Raw genomic sequence first — 23596 nt, forward strand, 5'->3', positions numbered from 1 at the left:
TGATCTATGGAACTACCGGTTTGCCCAAATTGGTAGCATTTTTTACTACCTGTTTGGGCAAAGCAGTCCAAAACGGTAGCACTTCACCGCTGGATGCAAGCATGTATTTCTGTTTTATTTTAATAAACTCTGCAGTCACTAAAAATAATTATTTAAATATTGTGTATATTTTCCTACTTATACCTGGTGCTGAAAGACCAAGAAGGCATCCATCTTAAAATAAAGATGGATTTATTTAGACTGAGACTGTGATACTTCAAATGGACCAAAACAGTATCAGATCTTTAAACTTCAGTTTAGAATTAAGAGCATATTGAAATGTTTTAAGTATTCTGATTAAAAATTCTAAAATAGTATCAGCAGTATTAATTAATCAAATTTATATTTGAATTTGTTCCTGTAGTATTTAGTTCAATAACAACTGGATAGCAATTGCGGCGTCTGCAGGAAAAACAATGGGGCGCTATTGTTTGTTTGTTTTCAGACTACCAAGACAAAAATGAACATACCAAATCTTCCAGATCAGGGAAATAGCAAATCACTTAAGAAAGTCATTTGGCAAATAGTAGACTGCAAAAATGTTAATTGCCACTAACTCTTTTCAGGGACCAAAGTGGAGAAGCAAATGTGAAGTTGTGTTATTTCAGATTTAACAGTAGTCATTCTTATTGAAAGGATTGTGTAAAACTTGCAACTATGAAAAGTCTAGGTATATATAATATTTTTGCAATTGCATTTTGTTTCCTTTTCCAACTCTTTCTTTTTCCTATTTTTTCTCTTCTGTTTGATTACATAAATACAGGCTTAAAAAAAAGTTTTTAAATGAATAATCCAGCTGCTGTGCTATATAGGATTTTTTTAAACCTGGGATTATTGTTATTACATGACTAATTTTATTAGCTCATGTAGTACTCTATCTACATCCTATATGACATCAGAAAATCATCAAACCATTTTTTTCATTCCTATCCTACCCATACCTTCAAACAAAATCCAATTCTGCAGAAGGGATTCAAGTATTAAAAAGCAAGCAAATCCTCATGGGAATTAAGGTTTCTAATACCAAACACTATTGCTCCATTGAAGAATTCTGGCATTGAGTGATAAATTCGAACGTCTTCATGGAGTCATTTAATAGATCCTAAATTCAATCCTTTGGCTTTTGAACAAAAAGCAATTAAAAAAAAGTGTGCCTTTTCAACCTTGACCCATTTCTACCTCTTCTAGTCTCCTCCTTTGCTCTTTCTGCTGTTCAATGCGCTTTTGTCTCTCTGCCAGCAGCTGCCGCTTGTATTCCTCCTGCTCGCGGAGCTGCTGTTCCTGTAGCAGCTGTTGCCTCCGAAGAGCCTCAGAACGCTCCTTGTTTTCCTGCTGCAATCTCAGGAAGTCACGTCTGAGGGTAGATTCTCCAGGCACATTAACAATAGAACTGCATGAGAACAAAAAGGTTTTATGTCTAAGCAAATAACTGAACAAAGGTTGGAAACGTTTTTTTTTTATTTTTACATCTTCCGTGTTTTTCTTGCAAACACTAGAATACATTTGTGGTGTTGGAAGCATGATAGAGAAATATGAGAGAGTCAAACAAGCAGAAAACAAAGCCTCGTTTTTCTTTTAAAAGTTAGATATTTCAAAACTTAGAAAAGGATTACAGAAAAATGCCTGAATTTTAGTATTTAACTGGTATAGGTAGTCCTCAAATTACAAACACAACTGAGGCCAAACTTTCTATTGCTAAGTGACACAGTCAAGTGAGTTTTATCCCATTTTATGACCTTTCTTGCCACTGTCGTTAAGTGAATCCCTGCAGTTGTTAAGTTAGTAACATTGTTGTTAAGTGAATCTGGCTCCCCCATTGACTTTGCTTTTCAAGAAGGTCACAAAAGGTGATCATATATCCCAGGACACTGCAACCGTCATAAATATGGACCAGTTGCCAAGCCTCTTAATTTTGATCACATGACCATTGGGGTGTTGTAGCGGTCTTAAATGTGAAAAAACAGTCATAGGTCACATTTTTCAGTGCCGTTGTAACTTTGAATATACTAAATGAATTGTTGTACCTTTATTGATTATGTAGTATTAGGCAATTCTGTGTTTTGACTATTTATTGTGTCTCAAGTTAAGTTCTCAAGACATATCCAAGATCTGAGCAGTCAAGATCTTTCTACTGAGCAATCAAAGAATTATTTAGTCCTCAACCTATGACTGTAATTGAGCCCAGAATTACAGTCATAATTATGTGGTCATTAAGTTGAAGCATCCAAATAATTTTTCAGTGCATCATTATTTGTGATCATGTGACACACAACACACTATCTATCATAATGCTGACCTGCATGATATGTGGTCACATGAGAAGGACCAATTAGGATAACCACAAAACATCCATTCTATGGCCACTGTAAATTTCACCAATCATAAAACAATCAATTGTTAAATAATGGCTCCTTGTATCCTTTTAGAGAAGATTACATTATAGAGATTGAAGAATTTAAATAGTATTATTGTATACTGCCATTCTGTAAACTACTTTAGAAAAGCATTGTTCTAATTTCTATTGTTAAAAGGCTACAACAAAGCTAAAGAGCATCACAACTACATAGTGATTTATGCCCACATAAATCATTCTCTGTGCCCTACCTCTAAAATAGCTTCTGCAAATACCTCCAGATACTTTGGCATGTAGGCTCAGATTATGAGTTAAAAGTGTAAGACATCTGAATACCAGATTGTCAAAGACTCTGAGATATTTACCTATTTATCAAATTTAGATAATTAGGTACTATACATCTCATTCACAGAGATAGTCATAATATGGTTCTCACTAGCCCAATACCACGATTACAATACCTTGGTTCTCCTTCTTGTTCAGGCACTTCCTCCTCCTCTTCTTCACTTCCACTATATTCATATTCTGTTTCATCTGACAGAAATTGGAAATAAACAGTTATGGCAACAAATCTCTGCAAGCAAATTCCATGAAAAGTAATTTTGTCCACAAATAAGTCTTAAAAGCTTTCAGGAATAATATAAGTTTAAAATCTATAGAATTCATATGAAAAAATGCTTTGGTATGATTTCCTTATGAACTTTAGAGAAAAGGCCCAGAAACTCCCACCAAGTTATTTAGGCAACTATTATTAAAGTTGACATTTAAAAAAACTTTACTCTTCTATATCATTACATGACAGTGCTATTTCTTAGGTTCATCCGTATAGTTCATATAGAATAGTCTACATCAAGGGAATAGTCTGCAGTCTTGCCCTTATTTAAATATTAACATTTTATACTGGCCTGTTTTTAAATATTACAGCAAGCAAGACAACTCTCTTGGTCACATGACATTGGAAACTAGGATTGAAAACTAAGATCTTCATCTGCAAAGTGTTAGTACCTATCATTTTTTCTACCCTCCATATAAACAGAAAAAATCCACATCAAATAGTTTTCACAATTCCTTTTCTGTTTCAAAGTAGTCTGCCAGAGTGCTAGAAGTGAGGGTGGCTGGAAAAGCCACTTATCAGAAATCACAACAATCTATACATTGTATGCAGTTTCCACACATACAGTTTATCTTTGATGGTGTATGATTAGTCTACTATATGGTATCCATTGTATTGTTTGCTGAGTTCACGTTGCAGAAAAAGTCTTTTGAATTTGCAATTCTGGCTTAACTTTTATTTTTTATTCAGGTTTCCTTTCTGTCTATCTTTTGTTCCCATCTATGTTATAAAGGAACTGCTGTTTTTATTGTTTAATTAATTAGTATATAATTAGCATAATCTTACATTCTATGTATAGAGAAATGTGGTTCTACTTTCAAAAATAAAACATACCTTTCTCTCCTCTCTTCTTCCTGGTTCTGTCTATATGATCCTTAAGCTGGATTCTAACTTGTCTTTCATTTGGTTGATCACGTATAAATGGATGCTTTAATAACTGCTCTGTAGGTGGTCGTTGCATATAATTTTTTACTAAACAGCCTTCTATAAAACTAAAGAACTTCTTTGACCTGAGCAAAAAAAAATCATATATGTTAGTTATTTGGGAAAGTATGGATTTATCAATTAAGAATCCTCTATATCCCTAAATATAGGGATGTGGTGGCTCAGTAGCTAAGACGCTAAGCTTATTGATCAGAAAGGTCGGCAGTTTGGCAGTTCAAATCCCTAGCGCCATGTAACGGAGTGAGCTCCCATTACTTGTCCCAGTTTCTGCCAATCTGGCAGTTCGAAAGCATGTAAAAATGCAAGTAGAAAATAGGAACCACCTTTGGTGGAAGGTAACAGCATTCAGTGTGCCTTCGGGTTTAGTCATACCGGCCACATGAACACAGAGACATCTTCGGACAGCACTGACTCTTTGGCTTTGAAACGGAAATGAGCACTGCTCCCTATGGTTGGGAACAACTAGCACACATGTGCAAAGGGAACCTTTACCTTTTATATTCTAAATACTATATTTATATTTAACGTTTACAAATTTTAGAACAACCAGCATTACAGTCCACATCCTGGGACTCAAATAATTTGCTTTTAAACTACAAAGAAAGAAATGTGAATGTTAAGGTGTCAAGAGAGGGTAATCTTAATTATGTTGAAAACCACTTCTTTTGACAAGTCCTTGGAGATATTTTTCACACTACAGAAGACGAAAAAAATATTTGTGGAAGAACAGACAGTTTAGCAAAATTGGATCTCTCTCAAATCTGGGTCAATCTAAGCGAGCATAGTTTTAAAAATAATCTGTGACATTATTACAGAGTGAATTAATTTTGGGAATAAAATATGCCAAGGCTTATGGAACACTGTCTTCCCACAGAAGTGGTACCTATTTATCTACTCGCATTTTCATGCGTTCAAACTTTTAAGTGGGCAGGGGCTAGGGCAAGTAAAGGGAACTAGCCCTGTCACGTGGTGCTCAGGTCTCAAATCTGGACTGTTACTGGTCTTTAACTGCTGAGCCATTACGTCCCCTTAAGTTACTTTTCCGGTCAATGTAAAGAAAGCTCTGTCTTGTGAATGAAACTGCCATGGCAAAATCAAAGAAAAAGTAACTACACCAACAAATCCCACATACCATTTCTTGGACTTTAGCCGTGGAGGAGGATTTCTGGGAATAAGAAACAGGGCTCTCATTGGATGCATATCACAAAGGGCTAAAAAAAAAAGTTTCACAGTTGATTTTTCAACTCTGTCGTATTATTGAATTATATCTGCATATATTTAACGTTGTAAACTAAGCAATGATGGGATTATGACAAGAATAAAAGATTATAAAAATGATAGGCCTGACAACCGTAGATCAAAGAGAGGATAGAATCGTGTTTACGCTGAGAGAGGTGCTGTGATTCCAGAGGCACCATCTGTTCTATAAAATGCCTTAGAGCTAAGTATAACGATTACCTCTTCACATAGCCCCTGGAAATTAGAGACCAAACACTCATTTCCTTTGCAAAACAGTATATGGGGGATTTGCCGTATGCAATAAGCTCTGTGGCATTCTATAAGCTCTAAACATTAAGTCTGCTAATAACATAAAATCAGGAATCTAATAGCACCTTTTCTGACTAACAAATTTTATTCAAAGCCATGAGCTGTTATCATCAGATGAAGGGGATCATCAAGCAATGTTGGTCCTCAAGCAGTGTTGAACTAACATACACAAAATGTTTTAGGCAATCTCACAAAATCTCAACCGCCCATTATGGTTTTTTTAAACAACAATTGTTAATTGATAAGGTAACTGTAACCTCTCCTACATGAAACATACATCTGTATAACCAACTATCCTCCCATCTTTCCCCACCATCCCTTACTTATTTTAAATTCTACATCCATCCAGACATTCCATTCATTTGATTGGACTGAAGCAAAGTGAAAATTCATACTTTTCAATAAAATGTGTTAGTTGGAAAAGGTGCTAACAGATTAGCCACCTTTCGCCTCCAAGGACCAGCACAGCCTTCTTCTTACAATGAGTAATAGTGTTAACTGTCTCAGAATCAAATACATCATCAGAAATTTTACATGGATTCAATATCAATTCAATAATTCTGTATTGCAGGTTTGTTCTATTGTTTGATTTCTATTGGCTTAGCACAATCACTGCAAAATGAGACTTTGTCACAGCTGCTTAATCATTTCTATTTATGGTACTTCATATTTTTAATGCCATAGAGTGGGAAGATCATTGTGTTCCCAAATATTCTAAGGGTACATTTAGATTACAAAGAAAAGAAAATGTTGCATTTCTGAAATCATATAAACAATATATACATATCACTTACGGGGAGCGCCTTCTGCCATCTCAATGGCTGTAATGCCGCATGACCAAAGATCACTCTACAAAGGGAGACCATATATCAAACACATTATCCACTTTTGTCTCAATCAATTATAGCTCATATATTATAAAGGAAATATTAGAATTACAACCCCCCCTCCCCTGTTCTTTAAAACAGTTTCAGTTTTTTTTACAATTTGACTCTTTAAAAAACAGTAACATGTACCTATGTAGTGTATTTTTCAGAGTATAAGACACTTCGGAGTATAAGACGCCCATTAGTTTTTGGGAAGGAAAATAAGAAAAATTCTGGAACACATGGTAACAAGGTCAACCAATGAATAGGCATATCAACTAAGTCAGCCAATGAGAGATATTTGGACTCTGAAACGGTAATTGCTGAGCAACAAGGAGACAGGAAGGAGCCTGGCTTAGCTGAGAACTGAAAGTGAAACTATTTGTGTTTTGCTTGTATGGGAAAACCTGCTTTGGTATTGTATTGTATATTATTATTATTTTGAATCTTGCTTACTTGTGTGTACTTTCTGAATGTGATTACTGCTGCAAACTCTGATGAGCCAGGTCAGCTTCAGCACTTATTGCAGTCTGATTTAGCATAGCTGATTGGCGGGTGAAATGGACTCTCGGAATACACCCAATCAGCTGTTCCAGGCTGTAGGGATTGCCAAAGACCATTGCTGTTTTTGGCCTCTGGTGGGGGTGGGGTGGGGGGGCTACATTTGGTGTATGACACACCCAACTTTTTACCCTCTTTTTTTTGGGGGGGGGGAAATATGCGTCTTATACTCTGAAAAATATGGTAAATATAAAAAATTTAAATCCCTTATGAAAGACAATGTCTAGCATCTTTGCAGTTTAAATCTCTTCCATTTCAAAGTTCATATATTTTTCTTTTTTTACAAATAATGCAAATATTTGTATTCACACATTTTCATATAGATATCTTATGTATCTGAAAGGGAAAACAACACTTTTCCAACCACGGGTATAACATTTCTGTAAATTCTGTATTATTCGGCTATACGTATTTTTCTAACATATGTTTTTCTGATGTTCTGGATATGCAATTACTTAGAAACCAAAACCAAATTGATGGGCATTACATCAACAGGAAAGCAAAGATTGTGCAAAATTAAACTACTAGGACATTAAGCATACTGTAAAACACTCAAGAACACTACTATAAAAAGCTCATAAATCTTTGCAAATATGTTGCTTGTTCTATTTCAAAATAAATGTAAAAATACATTTCAGAGTACAAGATTCAAGAATGTGGACATACTGCTCCTCAGTAGCCTACTACTGTAAGTTTTTAACTAACAAGTCTCCTAAAACATGAACTCTATTTAAAAAAAATTGAAAATGTTTATCAGATCTGAAACAATGCAAAATCTCTTATCCCCAATGCAGACATAGTCCATAATACAATACATGTTGAAGGCCAATACAGAGTCACTTTATAGCAGAGTAAACACTGAGGAAGGAAGGAAGGAAGGAAGGAAGGAAGGAAGGAAGGAAGGAAGGAAGGAAGGAAGGAAGGAAGGAAGGAAGGAAGGAAGGAAGGAAGGAAGGAAGGAAGGGAAAGGAGGGAGGCTTTTTTTTAAACTCCAATATTAACATGGGAAGTTGTAACAGGCTGCACACAGCTTTCCTCCAATTAGTATCACTAAAATATGCTGGACTGTAACACCCGACCAGTATTACCAAATTAATCATCAGTCAGAAGGTTTAATTTAATTTAATTTCTATCTATCTTATTCCTATTGGAATTTCATGACTGAAAAAAAATAAACTATCTGTTAACACAGATATAAAGAACAGCTGGAAACAATTGTACCTCAAACTATAGTTCTTTTATGAAATCTAACAGGTATCACAGTAAAATATCCCTTTTCATTATTTCTAAAGACGTCAATTTTATACCAATGATCTCAATATTTATCCTATGCTGTACGACAGACCATTAAGTTATAAATAGTTGATATCATCTCCAATATTATTAATCTCCTGTCCCTCTTATTCCACATTCATGCACAGCCAAATATTAATTACCATTGGGGAACAAAGATGTACTTAGAAATTGTATTTAGTGTGATGTAAGATCATATCCCCCAAGATTCTGAAATATTTCAAGCTCCTCAGCAAGATGAATGCTTTGTTCTAGAATTGAAAACATTAAATACCAAGTTATCTTTTTCCCCCCATTGGTTTTCCATGATAAAGCTCAGATATTTCTGTAATTGAAGAGTCTGCTTCTTCAAAATGATCTTGAAGAAGCAAACTCGCACAGAGAGGGCCTCCTCCAGGTGCCGTCCACTAGACAGTGTCGGGGGGCGGCGCCTAGGAGTAGAGCCTTCTCTGTGGCGGGCCCAGCCCTGTGGAATGACCTCCCTCCGGATATTAGGAATACCTCTGACCTCCGCTCCTTTCGTATTAAGCTTAAGACCCACCTATTCCAAGCAGCTGGCCTGGCTCAACTTTGATTTAACCATATCGCTCCTGACGGGTTTTTATTGGGTATTTTAATTATATTTAATTATCTAGGGGTTTTTAAATACTGTATTTTAATTGTTTTATTTATCAGCCGACCTCCTCCTTGTGTATGTCTCGGTATATGTTTCTGTTATATGTTTGTTTTGTCCACATATTTATTTCATATGTTTCATTGTACGCCGCCCCGAGTCCTTCGGGAGAGGGTGCGGCTAAGAAATAAATATTTATTATTTATTATTATTATAAACTCAATTTCAAAACAAGAAACCCATATAACATGACAGTGTTTAAAATTTAATGTTTGGATTAAAGGATTGTACAACCACAACCTCCTCCTTAGATTGATTTCATGCTCACTTAATTCCAGCTAGTTAGGACTAGTGGTTAAAAATACTGAACTAAAAATGGGAAGATTGTGAGTTCTTATTCTGCTCTAGACATGGAAAGCAGTGACTTCTTTTCGTCCAGTTGCTTTTTTCAGTCATACCGCTTTTGAAAAATGGCACCAAGAAAATTGTGTAAATTTTCTATGTAGTCCCCAAGAGTCACGCTGATTTGAAGGCCCACACATAAATCAAGTAGGAGTTTAGGCCTCTGCTGTTTGAAAGGCTGCAGGAACATGAATATGGTAGGAAAATGAAACCTAAAAAGGAGAATCTCCTCTTTGTTTCAACATGATTTGAGAGGAGGCACCAAATAATCACTTGATTGCTGGCCCTCGAGTCCAAAAAGATTACCTTTTCTATTTCCTACAACAGAAATACTAAAAAAGAGCAACATTTATTATCTAAAACAGTATGCTTTGACATATTTGAGATTATCAGGTGTGATCTAAGATTTATTTTTCCAGATTGTGTTGGGTTATCTTGCTCCTCAATTTAAAGAAAAAACTTCCTTACTCAAGAGGGAATATAATGCTGTCCTTACAAAACCTTAATGATTAAGGTTCATTATTGAAATATTAATGAAATAAAGACATTTGTTTACAAAACCAATGGGTGAAAGAAATAGAGCACAATATTTTTCTTACTCGATAGTCATATGTTGCATCTGGATTTTCATCACAGGCAATAACTTCTGGAGCCATCCAATAAGGTGTCCCAATAAAAGTATTTCTTCTACCAACTGTCCGGTCCAGCTGAGCGCTAACACCAAAATCCACTATATTCAAATGGAAGAGATGGAGAATTAAACACGTGGAAGTAAGTTCTCAAGAATTACTTGAGGCAATCTTGTGCAATTATATCGAATTAAAACAAACCAGGCCATCAATGAAAAATTGAAGCAAATGGAATGCCATTAATTAAAATGTATGCAATTCATATTATTTTTCATTGTACGATATTTTTAATCAAACCCAGTCTCGTATTAAAGATTGAAAGAATACCATATTCAAAGACAATTGTACTATGTCACAATAAACCCTAAGGGAATTTTGGGGGCAGAAAGAAAGTAACAATAAGCTAGAAAGTATATATACAAATATAGAAAATGTTTTTATGTCGCATAAAAATATAATCTTTAGGTTACTTTTGACATAGTATCTAAATGATGGTGTAAACTTAAATACACTACAAGAGACAAACATCTGCTTCTGCTACTCATTAAAATTAATCAGAATATAAGATTGAAATTGACTTCCACTGGTCTTAAAAGAGACCATTGTCTTAAAAGATCACTTATGAATGATTATATTGAGGAGAATAATAAATTATTCCAAGACCAAGATTCTCACTTTCTCTAACTGCCATTAAGCACAGTTTATCCTATCTATCCATCCATCCATCCATCCATCTATGAAAATGTATTTCATAAATTCGTTGATGTTACAGGTACCGGGGTGGTGGTGGTGAGTGAACATAGAATATTGGAATTCAACATTATACAAGCACAAGCAATAGAAAAAAAGTTAAACTAAACTCTTGGATTTCAAGATAGCTGATTTCAATAAATTTAGAGCAAGATTGAGAAGGATTCCATGAATGAGAATCTTCACGGGGAAAACAATCCAAGACGCTTGGGAAACTTTCCAAAGTGAGATTATACAGTAAAAGCCTAGCACAATTCCAATGAAGAAAAAAAAAAGCATCTCAAAAGAAACCAGCATGGCTGCACAAAGAACTCTCTGATATACTGAAAGACAAAAAGGATAAGTAAAAGTTTTCGCACGCCAAACTGGCAGTAATACCGGCAGCAACCCACCCCTGCTTCAAATCATCTTGGGAACCAGTTATCCAAAGGAAACTGAACCACTATATCTTTTCCAGTGATGCCATTTTGTAATGACTTACAACCTATCCTTGAAGTTATGGTCATGCGCCATGCCAATGTCGTGTGTTTGCCTTTGGGTGTTTGGTAACTGGATTGCACTTACGAGAGTTACAGACTCCTGCAATCAGTAGCCCACAGGCTGGCTTCTAACAAGCAGATGAATGAGGAAGCCGTATTTGATTAACAATAACATGATTTGATTAACAACCTTGATAAAAAATAATAGGTCTCATGTTTTGAGTTGCAGAGTGAGCCATATGATCTTTAAATGACTTTACTCTTATGGGAGCTGGGTTGGGCTCTTTCAACACTGTTTTTATGTACCTAATAGCTTGCATCTTAAGCATCCATACATGAATATCCTAACAATTTCAAATCCAACCATTTTGGTATTCTCAGCAAAGGGCAGACATTAAAATTCAAATGGAAATAAAGGATATGAAATGTTAAAAAGTAACTAACTGTGATTTTGAATTAGAGGTCTACAATTTTTTATTTTATTTAGTTTATTACTAAATAAACTATGATAAATTCACAATAGTATTGACTATTCAGATCATTTCTCAATACCTCTCCAGATACGTTGTTACTAGATGAAATAATAATTGAGATGAAATAACAAGCCAGAAGGACATTAAGAACAGTCTAATTAACTTACCTAATTTCACTTCTGCATTTTCTGTTAACAATACATTCTGTCCTTTGATGTCTCGATGAATCACATGATGGGCATGTAGATGTGCCAATCCCTGCATTTTTTTAAAAAAAAGCAAGACAATTCATGTGAAACAATTCATTGTTTCTTTTTCCTTAAATATGCAACATTCAGGCTTGCAGTATGTCATACTGTAGTCCATGTTTTCCCCAAATTATTACTGCTACTCCTTTTTTGGTTTTATGTTCTTTAACAAAAGGAACTATAGAAGCTGTTTTATTAACACAGACTACTCATAAAACTTCACATAATTTTACACTGTTTAATATATAACAAGTTCGCAACTTTTAAGACATTTCTGGAACATACTTGATAAGAGCAAATGTTGTAATATCTATGGTTCTGTAAGACAAACCAATCTACCGATCATTATGTAAAATTACTGGCAAGAGTAGAAAAAATGTATAGCAAGCAAAGTATAATTCGAAAGGAAACCTGGTTATTTGACATACAGTATTACCTATAACTGATAATGCTAATATAAATTTTGTAAGGTGGAATAATCCATAAGGTTAGTACAAATTCTGTAAAATATTTATAAATATACACACAATCCTAACAATTATTTGCTTCTTTTCATTCATTTATATATCAATGAAATTTAAAGTACACTTTGAACCAATTGCTTTTCATGAATGGAATACTACCAAGACCAGTAATCATGAATTTTCTGCCCCCCCCCTCCAAAAGATAGCTTGGATCAGATTTATAAGAGAACTTAATAAAATCAGGTTCTTGTACAGAAAAATAAGACATTATAGCAAGACATTATATTATAAAGTATCAGTGACAGTAACTTTACTCAATATTTAAGATCACACAAACTATTGTAGTAATGTATTCTGAATGAGAGAGATTTCTCTATATAAGGGAGAATATAACCTTATATAGTTATTGGCAGATTAAAGATACTGCTTGGTCAGGAATGCAAAGTTATATTCTGTGTATGCATCTGCATGAATGTGTGTAAAGTCTGATACAGTTGCAATTTCTCTTATAGAAAAAACTCTTTTTATCATTAGTGATAGCTATACCAGTAACGAGCAATTTAGAATAACATGAAATAAAGAATGAATATATATATATATTCACATACCGTGTTTCCCCGAAAAAACGCCAGGGGCTTATTTTCTTTTGCCCCATGAAATATGCCCTTGGGTTTATTATCAGGGAGGGCTTATTGTTTTGGGGCTGCCGGGTGGCTGCTCCCTTGTGAACTGGCTCCCGAAGAGCCGGGCACAGCCTCAGCGGCGAAGCAGCCATGAGGTAACCATGCTCACGAGCAGCCGCCTGGCAAATCCCCTCTCCAGCTGGGAAGAGCACCATTCACTGACCTAGGGGGTAATCCCTAAGGTGCCAAGCCATGTGGCACTCTGCCCGCCCTCCAGCTCCCGCGGCTTTGCACATTCGGGATACCCCCTAGGTCAGTGCATGGAGCTCTGCCCGGCTGGAGAAGTGGGTTGCGCGAGTGCCTGTTCCGCCTGCAGCTTCACCAAGCACTTGCGCAGCTCTCCCAGGCCACCGCCGCTGGCTACTGCTGCCCACCACCGCCCGCCGCCCCCCCGTTCCGCTCCGCGCATAACTTCCAAATCCAAAAATCGGGGTTGAGTGTTCTAGCATCGGCCGCTCTAGGAGTGCTCTCTATGGTGGGCTGGCTGCCGGACAGAGAGTCTTCCAGCAGCCGGCCCATCATAGAGAGCAGTCCTAGAGCGGCCGATGCTAGAACACTCGGCCCCGATTTTTGGATTTGGAAGTTATGCGCGGAGCGGAACGGGGTGGCGGCGGGCAGCAGCAGCCAGCGGCGGTGGCCTGGGAGAGCTGCGCAAGTGCTTGGTGAAGCTGCGGGCGGAACAGGCGCTCGCGCAACCCACTTCTCCAGCCGGGCAGAGCTCCATGCACTGACCTAGGGGGTATCCCGAATGTGCAAAGCCGCGGGAGCTGGAGGGCGGGCAGAGTGCCACATGGCTTGGCACCTTAGGGATTACCCCCTAGGTCAGTGAATGGCGCTCTTTCCAGCTGGAGAGGGGATTTGCCGGGCGGCTGCTCGTGAGCATGGTTACCTCATGGCTGCTTCGCCGCTGAGGCTGTGCCTGGCTCTTCGGGAGCCAGTTCACAAGGGAGCAGCCGCCCGGCAACTCTCCCCTTCGGCCAGGCAGAACGCCACTCCCCAACCTAGCGGTATCCCGAAGGCGGCAAGCAACGTGAGCGCTCCCCCCCGGCTCCTGCGACTTGGCACTTTTGGAATAACGCTAGGTCAGTGAGCGGTGCTCTGCCTGTCCGGAGGGGGGGTTTATTTTCGGGGGTGGGCTTATATTTTTGCCCACGCGAAAAATGTGGCATGGGTTTAGTTTCGGGACAGGTTGTATTTTCGGGGAAACACGGTATATATGTGTGTGTGTTTTAATTACCCTTTGTAGTTTCCAGAATTGTACACAAGGTTGTAGCAAGCCCTGGTTGTATTTTACTCTTCTAGAGGACTAAGAAAGTGCTGTAGTAAGCTGTAAATATATGTTGTACCAAATAATATCACAATACAGTTTCTAATGCACCCTGTTACATCATAATTTACTTTTAAATATTATTAAAAATAGTAATCTTGCATTTCGTCACTGTTAAGACTTATCAAAGTTGAAGCAGAATTTAAAATTTAACAATTTAAATAGAAATGCATTTTTCATGTTTCTTACCCTGAGAATCTCTCTGGAGATATATGCTATCCAGTCCTCTTTCAAAGTATTTCCTTTTGTATTCTTCACAAGATCCGTAATAGAGCCTGCACCACAAAACTCCATAACAAGCTAAAAAAACAGAATACAAAACAATTATACATAATACCTTCAGTCCATATATGACATACCGTTTGGATGAATTTACTGAAATAAAGTAAGTTCCCATAAGAATATACCATATGCATTACAACTTAAACCTCAGTAACAATTATAAGTTTATTTCATATCAGCCTATTAACATTCAGAGAATAAGATGTGCACTCCATGGCTATATTTGTGCATGACATTATAAAAGATTCTTAAGTAAAACTGGCTGTCTAACTACTCTGTCTGGTCTCTTTTCTATGTAAAAACTAGCTAACGTAACCTGAATTAACCAGTTATTATGAATTAACCTTCTATAACATCATCCTCTTTGTTGCTCCCCCAATATTAACTGATTTTTCCTACCATTTTCTGGTAACTGTCCCTACTTATAGTGATACCTAACAATACTACTGAGGTTAAATTTTCAAAGTTAGTTATGTGTGAAGACTGCTGATTTATCATTATGTGCAAACCTTACTTGCGTACTGCACAATACAGATAATCATACAGTACATAAAGAATGAGACTACTAACACTAAGGTGTTAATATACGAAGGTCTTTGATTGAAACAATATTCACTACTTTTGGCACTGCATCTGTTCTAGTAATGAAAAATTGGTGGGAACATATAGTTGAAAAAGTAGTCAAAAACTGTGATTATAAACAAGTTGTAATGGTCTCAATTGTTATCAGCACGTTAGGTGCTACCAGGGCCGGATTTTCCTATAGGCTAACTAGGCTTCAGCCTAGGGCTTCAAGATCAAGAGGGGGCTCTTATTTTTATTTATTATCCGTGCCACATTTTTTATAAAGGTTAGTACTAATTACAACATGTTTCATTTAATATATTGATATATATCACAGTAATGATGTATTTTATTATCTCTCATGTAATTTACAAACTTAAAAATGGGAGGTGAAAGGGCTCCATAAGTGGAATAGCCTAGGGCAGCGATGGCGAACATTTTTGGGCTCCCGTGCCAAAAGCGGGGGGAGCGCAAGGGGGTCGTACGCGGGCGTGCCATACCCCCTTGCGCATGCGTGCATGTGCACCCCTGTGCATGCCTGCGCGACCCCCCCTTTTGGCCCGCGATAGACCCGTTTTTCACCCTCCCCAGGCTCGAGAGGCTTTCAAGGAGCTTGGGGAGAGCAAAAACAGCCTCCCCTGCCCTCCCGAGACAGACAAGGGCTTCCCTCCCTCTCCACCCAAGCGGGCTACTGGCACGGCTCCAGCCCGCTCTGATGAGGATCTGCGGTCCAGAGCACTGCTGCCTCCAGCCGGGATATATTCTGCTGGTGGCGTCTTTATGCAGGTAGCTCGCCTCTCTGCCAGCAGCTCCTCCAGTATCCCGGCTGGAAGCAGCAGCACAACAGTCGCTGTTACCAGGGGCGAAGGGGTGGCGGTGGTGAGAATGGGCGACCGCTGCCCCTTCGTCCCTTCCCCAACAGCGGCTGTTGCGCTTCCGCTTCCAGCCGGGATACTGGAGGAGCTGCTGGCAGAGAGGCGAGCTACCTGCATAAAGACGCCGCTGAGGGCGTGGCATAGTATATCCCGGCTGGAAGTGGCAGCACTTCGAACTGTGGATTTTCATTGGAGCTGCGGGCTGGAGCTGTGCAAGAAGGCTGCTCGGGCAGGGGTGGGAGGGAGGGGAGCATGGGACCGCCTGTCTTCGCCACCGCATCCCCTTCGCCCCTGGTACAGGGATGCCGCCAAGGGCCTGGCAGAATATATCCCGGCTGGAAGAAGCAGGGCAACAGCCGCCGCTACCAGGGGCGAAGGGATGGCGATGGCAAGGACGGGCTGTCCCAGGCTTCCCTCCCTTCCCCCCCCAGCCCAATCAGGCTTTTTGCACAGCTCCAGCCCGCGGCTCTGATGAGTCTCTGAGCAGTCCGGAGCACTGCCACTTCAAGCTGGGATATATTCTGCCACACCCTCGGCGGCATCTTTATGCAGGTATCTCGTCTCCCCGCCAGCAGCTCCTCCGCCAGCATTCCGTCTGGAAGCGGAAGCGCAACAGCCGCTGTTGGGGAAGGGACAAAGGGGTGGTGGTCACCTGTTCTCGCCACCGCCACACCTTCGCCCCTGGTAACGGCGACTGTTGCGCTGCTGCTTCCAGCTGGGATGCTGGAGGAGCTGCTGGCAGGGAGGCACGCTACCCTCATAAAGACGCCACCGAGCCTGGCTCACTGACTGGGAGCAGCTGCGGTGGCTGCCCAGTTGCTCCTGCCCTTCTCCCTGTGGCTGTAGCTGCTGGTCTTCTGGGGCACCTGAGCCAGCCAGGCGCTCCAGACTGGATCCTCATCAGAGCAGTGGGCTGGAGCTGTGCAAGTAGCCCGCTCAGGTGGGGAGGGAGGAAAGCCTGTTCTTGCTGTTGCCACTCCCTCACTCCCGGTGGCTGTCATAGTGCTGCTTCTGGCTGGGGTGGGATTGGCTGCAGGGGCCATCCGCCCGCTCCTGTCCTTCCCCTTGTAGCTGCCGCTGCTTTTCTGGGGCACCCAAGCCGGCCAGGCACTTCGGACCGCAGATGAGCCACCGGCTGGAGGGCTGGGGCCATGCAAGAAACCCGCTCAGGCAGGGAGGGAGGGAAGCCCCGACCACAGCTCTACTCTGCTAAGAAATGATGGCCGAGAACCCCTCTCCGCGTCTTTTGGCCCGCGCGGCCATTGCTCTTCCTGTTGCTGTTTTTTGCGTGTGCATGGCGCCAGGAACCAGATCACCAAATGGCCAACGCGCATGTGTACCCTGGAAACAAAAAGATCGTTTTCCTGGCGTGCGCATGTGCACTGGGCAGCTCCACTTCTGCTTTCTGGCACGCCAATGCATGTGAAGACCAGCTGGCTGCTGTGACGGAACCTGGAAGAGGAACTGGTGATGGCTCCACGTGCCAGGAGAAATGGCTCTGTGTGCCACTTCTGGCACGCATGCCATAGGTTCGCCATCACGGGCCTAGGGCCTCTTTTCATCTAAATCCGGCCCTGGGTGCTACACCAAAAAAATATTTGATGGCACTTAGAAAATTTGTGCATTGACAATATTTCTATCTGTCAATTGCAAAAGGCCATTCTGTTTGGATCCATACATATACTATGCCAACACATTATAAATTCTTAGGTTGTGGGAAAGAACTCAATGCATATTAAGGCCAACACTCACAAAAGAACTGTCAGCTGAGATTTCACATTGTCCCAAAGGTGCTTTTTCAAGAGGCCGCTGCACTTTCTGGTTTTTCTTTGAAGACATTTTGCTTCTCATCCAAGAAGCTTCTTCAGCTCTGAAGAAGTTTCTTGGATCAGCTGAAGAAGCTTCTTGGATGAGAAGTGAAACGTCTTCCAAAAAAACCCAGAAAGTGCAGTTGCCTCTTGAAAAAGCACCCATGGGACAACCTTTTTATTCTATCAATATTCTTTTTTCTCACAAAGGAAAGGAGTCCCTGCGGATTTTACTCTGCTAGTTGTTGCTGACTATATGAGGTGGCACTCATCTCCGTTTCAAGGCTGTTGAGTCAGCACTGTTCAAAGACATTTCGGCTATCATGTGGCCAGCATGACATCATGGAGCACTGTTTCTCACAAAGCAACAGAGAAATTCTTTTTTTAAGTTTTCAAAAAATGTCCAACATTGAGCAAAGTTACTTTTGTTGCACAAAGTAAATAGAAGTAAATAAATAGCTCCTTATTTTAAGTAAAGCATTGGATTGTCTAAATAGATGTACAAACCTAGCTCTGTAAAGCATTTGGTTTCTTTGTTTTGTAATAATACTAATTTCACTAAAACCTTCATGCGAAAGAATTAGCCCTAACTTAACAGAGTGTTTTTACTAAGCGTTAAAAGCGGGAAGATAACAGTTCCTTTCATATTCTTGTTCTGCTACAGAACAAAGGCATAAATAAATGTTTTCTGTCAATAAATCATGTCACAAAAATGTATAACGATGAGCCACGCAATTGTGCAATTTATCTTTTAATTCTGTTAGAATATCGCAAGACTTTGCTGCATTCTAATCTTGTTTATTTAACCTGATGCTCTCAAGATCTAAGAGGAAAAGTTATGTACAAACTCATGAAAGATGTCCTTACCCACAATTGGTCATCATGGCCTGGGGGACTTTTTTTAATAAAAGCACCATAGTACGTTGCAATATTTCTATGATGGGAATATTTTTTCAGCATGTTGATTTCCAGCTTTATTTCTTCTTCTTCATCCTTTGGAAAAAAAAACAAGAATGAGCCTATTGCAATATACATGATACTTTCTCAAGTATTTTTTTATCTTATTAGCTTTACAGTAACCAATGTTATGCCATAGTAGACTGCCAAACCAATGTTATGCCATAGTATATTGCAAAGTAGGACTGCTAGCAATCCATAAGACTGGATCTTAATTTAGTTACAGAAAACATTTTACTATCTAAATCAAGCAGAACTCTTAAAAAATTACAGGCACTACTTTACTTTGTTACTTTGCTTTTTTATATAAAAAGAAGAGATATAATATATATTAAGTAAATAGGTAGAAAAAGTAAAGCATATTAAGAAAAAAATAGGAAATGGGGGGGGGGAACTATACCATCCTTTAAAACCAGGTAACTGTCGGTGGTGAGTTCCTACAGGTACAGCCGAACCGGTAGTAATTTGGCAGCCTGGGTTGCTGGAACTGGCAGAAACCCAGGCCTGCCACGCGCCCAAACTGGTTCTCTGGGCAGGTCCTATGGCGCCGCCATGTTGTTTTTCGCTTCTGCATCAAGCGTAAGCGCGCAAAGCACACACAACCAAAACGGTAGTAGTGCCTGTCGGAACCCATCCCTGGTAACTGTATATTAGGCACCAAGCAATTGGATAATATTTTTATCCCTTTATTTAGAAAGTGATTACATATATTTTATTAGTCCAAATATATTTTTGTTTAATTTTGTTATTCCACATATTTAGTACAATGGGTTTTTTTAATCCTCGTGTTGCAAAAGCTCTTTATAATATAGGATCCCCATAATTACAAATTGTACCATAACTGACATTTTAAACTAACATTTAAAAGTCTGAAGTAAAGTCTTTATATTTCTTGGAACCCAATTTGTAATTGTTCGTGTCTTACTTGATTTTTAAAAATTGGTTTGGATCTGGTGAAAGTTGGATCAATGAAAAGTGATATCTGATTCAAATACAAAGTCAACACTTTTATTTAGGATAAGAATTAAGTCTTCAACACATTTATCTGAATACTGTGTTTCCCCGAAATAAGCAAATGAAAAATTCCCTCCAAAACACTTTCTTCATTACTCATAAAAGCGCAGATAAAATCACAGTCAAATGTTTAAAATAAAGAAATATCAGTACTTTTTGAATTAATAATTATTTAATTTAAGTGACTATCTTTAATACCACCTTCTAATAATAGTTAAGATACTTGACATGAATCAATATATATAAGTCTTTAATATATAATTACTGCACAATTGTATTACAGAATATATTCTGTTCAAAACAGGATAGGATCTGTTGCACTGACATCTGGTGGCTACTGATACAGCATCACTCCATTTTTTTTTTTAGATTTTTAGAAACACAAATATGCTATAATTTATTTATTTTTATTTTCCTATCCAGGGATGCATGTGAAGAATAAAAAAAATCTTGTTTTTTATGTTCTCATGGCATTTTTTTCTTGATTCTTGTTCATAAAAACCTATTAAGAAAAGTATGCTTTAATTAAGAGTGAATCAGAATATAACCCAAATTAAGAGAGCAAAATATAGCGACAGAAAAGTGTATGCAATAAAGAAAAAATAAGACCTACTCTGCTTAACAAAGCTTCAGTAACAGAAATTAAATCTTTTCACAGACCTCAATTTGAAAAGCTCCATTAATTAAGTGGTTATTTTAGCTTTTATAATATTATTCTTTCATATAGAAAGAGCTAAAATCAAAATCCCATGAAAGGAACCTATTAATATTATATTACAATTTTATACACAAATGGCCATGGCCATGAATCTATTTTAGCCAATTACCTGAGCAAAGAGAAAAGGTCTGGGAATTATATTAGGATAAATGGAGGAAATCTTAAATTAACCTGTGTAGAAAGAGAAGAAAATGGGAAGTTGAGATATATTTTAGATGCCATATAAATAATCTTAGGAACACTGGGAAGTATGTTTTGGAATTCAAAATAACAAAACTTACAATTTGGGAAAACTTAAGAGTTTCTCAAATTCTTGAGAAACTTCACTTTCTGGTGTCTCTCTCTATTTTTTAATACCATGGAGACATTAGAAAAGATTTCCTGAGCCTCTCAGGAACTATTGCAAGCTTATAAACTTCTTGCTACACTGAAGTGATAAAAGCATATGTAATCCAGTTTAACAAGACCTCAAGCAGAGTACGAAGAAAACAAGGTTTGATCTGCTGGAACTGACCAGATGCCTATCTAATGTTGCATCTCTTGCTAAGTTTTTGTTTATGAGAAATTCAAAACAGGAACCTAACAGCAACAGTTATATACTGTTTCATATTTGATGGTAACTGATAAGTTGCATCTGATCCTAGGGCATAATAGCAGCTGCCACTTAAAAATTGTTGACAGTGAATTTGTCTATTATTTTAAAGCTAAGTCGTTCAATAATAAGGACACAATTTTTTCCGGGTACATGTGGCTAACATTATTTTTAAAACAACTAAGTGCCTGAATTATATCATGATCAAGCCTTATGAGAAAAGACTCCCTGTGGCACTAGTGATGATACCAGAAAAAAACTATTATTTCATAAGGAGCAGATTCTAACTGAAGACAAGTCAAGTCAGACAGATTTAAGACAATGATATAAAATGTTAGTAGTGTGGTTTCACATCAGCATGGAAACATTATGGTTCCTTTAAAAAAAATAGAATGCTATGTTTTTGTTACCAGGTTGCCATGCCCAAAACTTTGAATCTGTTTGAAAGTAGCTTTTTAAGCATGAATAAAAACCACTTTGAATTCTTTTAGTATAGTGTTCAGTTCTGTTGCTAATGTTAAAAGGCACTTTTTTAAGTTTCATTATAAAGAATACTAGTTAACCTTATATGTAAGCAGTACCAAATAATGTTACAGAATTATACATAATAGGTAAGATTAAAACATAGCTAAAACACTTTTAATTCCAGCAAAACACAACACTAGAGTTCTTCGCTTGCCCAATTAGTAAGGTAGTATCATACTTTATATATGTCTGCCAGAAATGGCGCATAATAAAAGATCAGGACAGGAGACAGATGTCTGTGATATAAAATAACTATAAAAATAATAAATCTATAAAATATAAAATAAAACTTCTTTCAGTGAGTGAGTGAGTGAGTGTGTGCGTGTGTGTGTACACTTCTGGAGGCAAGTTGTTCCACTGATTAATTGTTCTAACTATCAGGAATTTTTTCCTTAGTTCTAAGTTGCTTCTCTCCTTGATTAGTTTCCATCCACTGCTTCTTCTTCTACCCTCAGGTGCTTTGGAGAATAGCTGGGTCATATTTAAGTGATTGTCCATTAGGATTTCAAGATTCCACTCACAGTTACTACTACTGAGTACTATTCACATATACTGTACTTGTGCATTTTGTTTTTCTTGCCTGAATGTGGAACCTTACTTCTTTCACCACTGAATTTTATTTTGTTAGATAGTGGCCAATGTTCAAGTCTGTCAAGATCCTTCTGTATCTTAAACTTGTATGTAAGAGGCTATTGCTTCCAATTCATTAGTAATTACTTTGAGAAAACGTATTTGTTTGTTCTCACTGGTAAGGCACCACCTATTCTAATTTCATAATTGTAATTGGTTGTTGATGAATTCCATTTGTGCTACTATATTTTTAATTCTTCAGCACTTGATGCAGCAACTTATGATATGGATAAGAGGGAGGGGAGAGAGAGAGAGAAAGAGAGAAAGAGAGAGAGAGAGAGAGAGAGAGAGAGAGAGAGAGAGAGAGAGAAAGAGAGAGAATTGATTCCTAAAACAATATCAGAACTTCATGCAAAACCATATTCATTTTTTGCTGAATAATTAATTGCAATAAATATGTAGACAATTTATAGCACAACTATGGGCTAAATGAAACACAGTCAAACCTTTTTATATCAAAATTAATTTTAAAGGGGTAACTTTATCCTTTTATTAAAAGCAATAGTATTCAGTACATTCATCGTTGCCTTGATCAGCAATTTTAAGACATGTGAATTTCAGTTACTAGAATTCCCTAGCCAATATCCTGGTGAGAGAATTATGGGAGTAAAATCCACACATCATAAAGTTTCTCAGTGTGAAAAACACTGGCCTAAATTATGCTACATGTAGCTTATTCAGAACATGTAAATAACCGTTACAGTGCTTTCTTTGAAAAAGAGTGAATCAGTCAAAGGAAGTGTTATTTTTAGTAGACAGCTCCACCACACATTTTCACTAATCCTAGACATATAAAGAAAAAAAACCTGCCTTATTTAAAACAAAGTCTTGGAGCTGGCTTTGTGGACATGTCCATGCAATTTACTTAGCTCTAATATGAAAGTGATTTATCATTGTCATATTTTGGATTTTTTCCTCCCACTTCCTAGTCTGGCACTTATAGTCTAAGTACTTAACATCCACGATCTAATTAAGCCTCAGCCTGCTTAGCTTGTTGGCCCAGACAAGATCAGTCAGATACTTCTACCTGCAGAAAGAGTAACTACAATAGCTACTCTCTATTCATTCGAAACGGAAAATAGCCTTGGGTCCCTGAAGCTGAGGGAATTAAGATAATGAGGAGGTCTGGAAAAGGCCTTGATGTCCTGGAAATTTCTTTTTACTTTCTATTCAAATCCATTCCATAAACCAAATATAAGGTATTTGGTTTAAAAATCTAAAGGTTTTATCAGACCTGTTAGATTATTTTTCCATAATAGTAAGCAATAAAATGTGAATGTTCATTATAGAATTTGAACTACTTTTTATTTGTTGCTAAATAATAACTCTTAATAATCTGAATCAA

The 23596-nt window shown here is 38.0% G+C and overlaps 1 protein-coding gene across 4 annotated transcripts in view; it reads right to left on the bottom strand.

Moving 5' to 3' along the window:
• Nucleotides 1-23596, bottom strand: part of MAP4K4 (mitogen-activated protein kinase kinase kinase kinase 4) — a 155690-nt gene that overhangs the window by 46763 nt on the left and 85331 nt on the right. For all 4 annotated transcript variants that reach the window (XM_081947642.1, XM_081947643.1, XM_081947641.1 and 1 more), the window contains exons 4-12: nucleotides 18683-18808; nucleotides 14476-14586; nucleotides 11732-11822; nucleotides 9833-9963; nucleotides 6293-6347; nucleotides 5083-5161; nucleotides 3840-4015; nucleotides 2854-2926; nucleotides 1219-1429 (exon numbers count right to left, since the gene is read on the bottom strand). In XM_081947642.1, the coding sequence (XP_081803768.1) occupies nucleotides 1219-1429; nucleotides 2854-2926; nucleotides 3840-4015; nucleotides 5083-5161; nucleotides 6293-6347; nucleotides 9833-9963; nucleotides 11732-11822; nucleotides 14476-14586; nucleotides 18683-18808 (1053 nt within the window). The remainder of the gene's footprint in view (nucleotides 1-1218; nucleotides 1430-2853; nucleotides 2927-3839; nucleotides 4016-5082; nucleotides 5162-6292; nucleotides 6348-9832; nucleotides 9964-11731; nucleotides 11823-14475; nucleotides 14587-18682; nucleotides 18809-23596) is intronic.

The sequence above is a fragment of the Natrix helvetica genome, assembly GCF_964273705.1.
Source record: "Natrix helvetica genome assembly, chromosome: 3".
NCBI classification, from domain to species: domain Eukaryota; kingdom Metazoa; phylum Chordata; class Lepidosauria; order Squamata; family Natricidae; genus Natrix; species Natrix helvetica.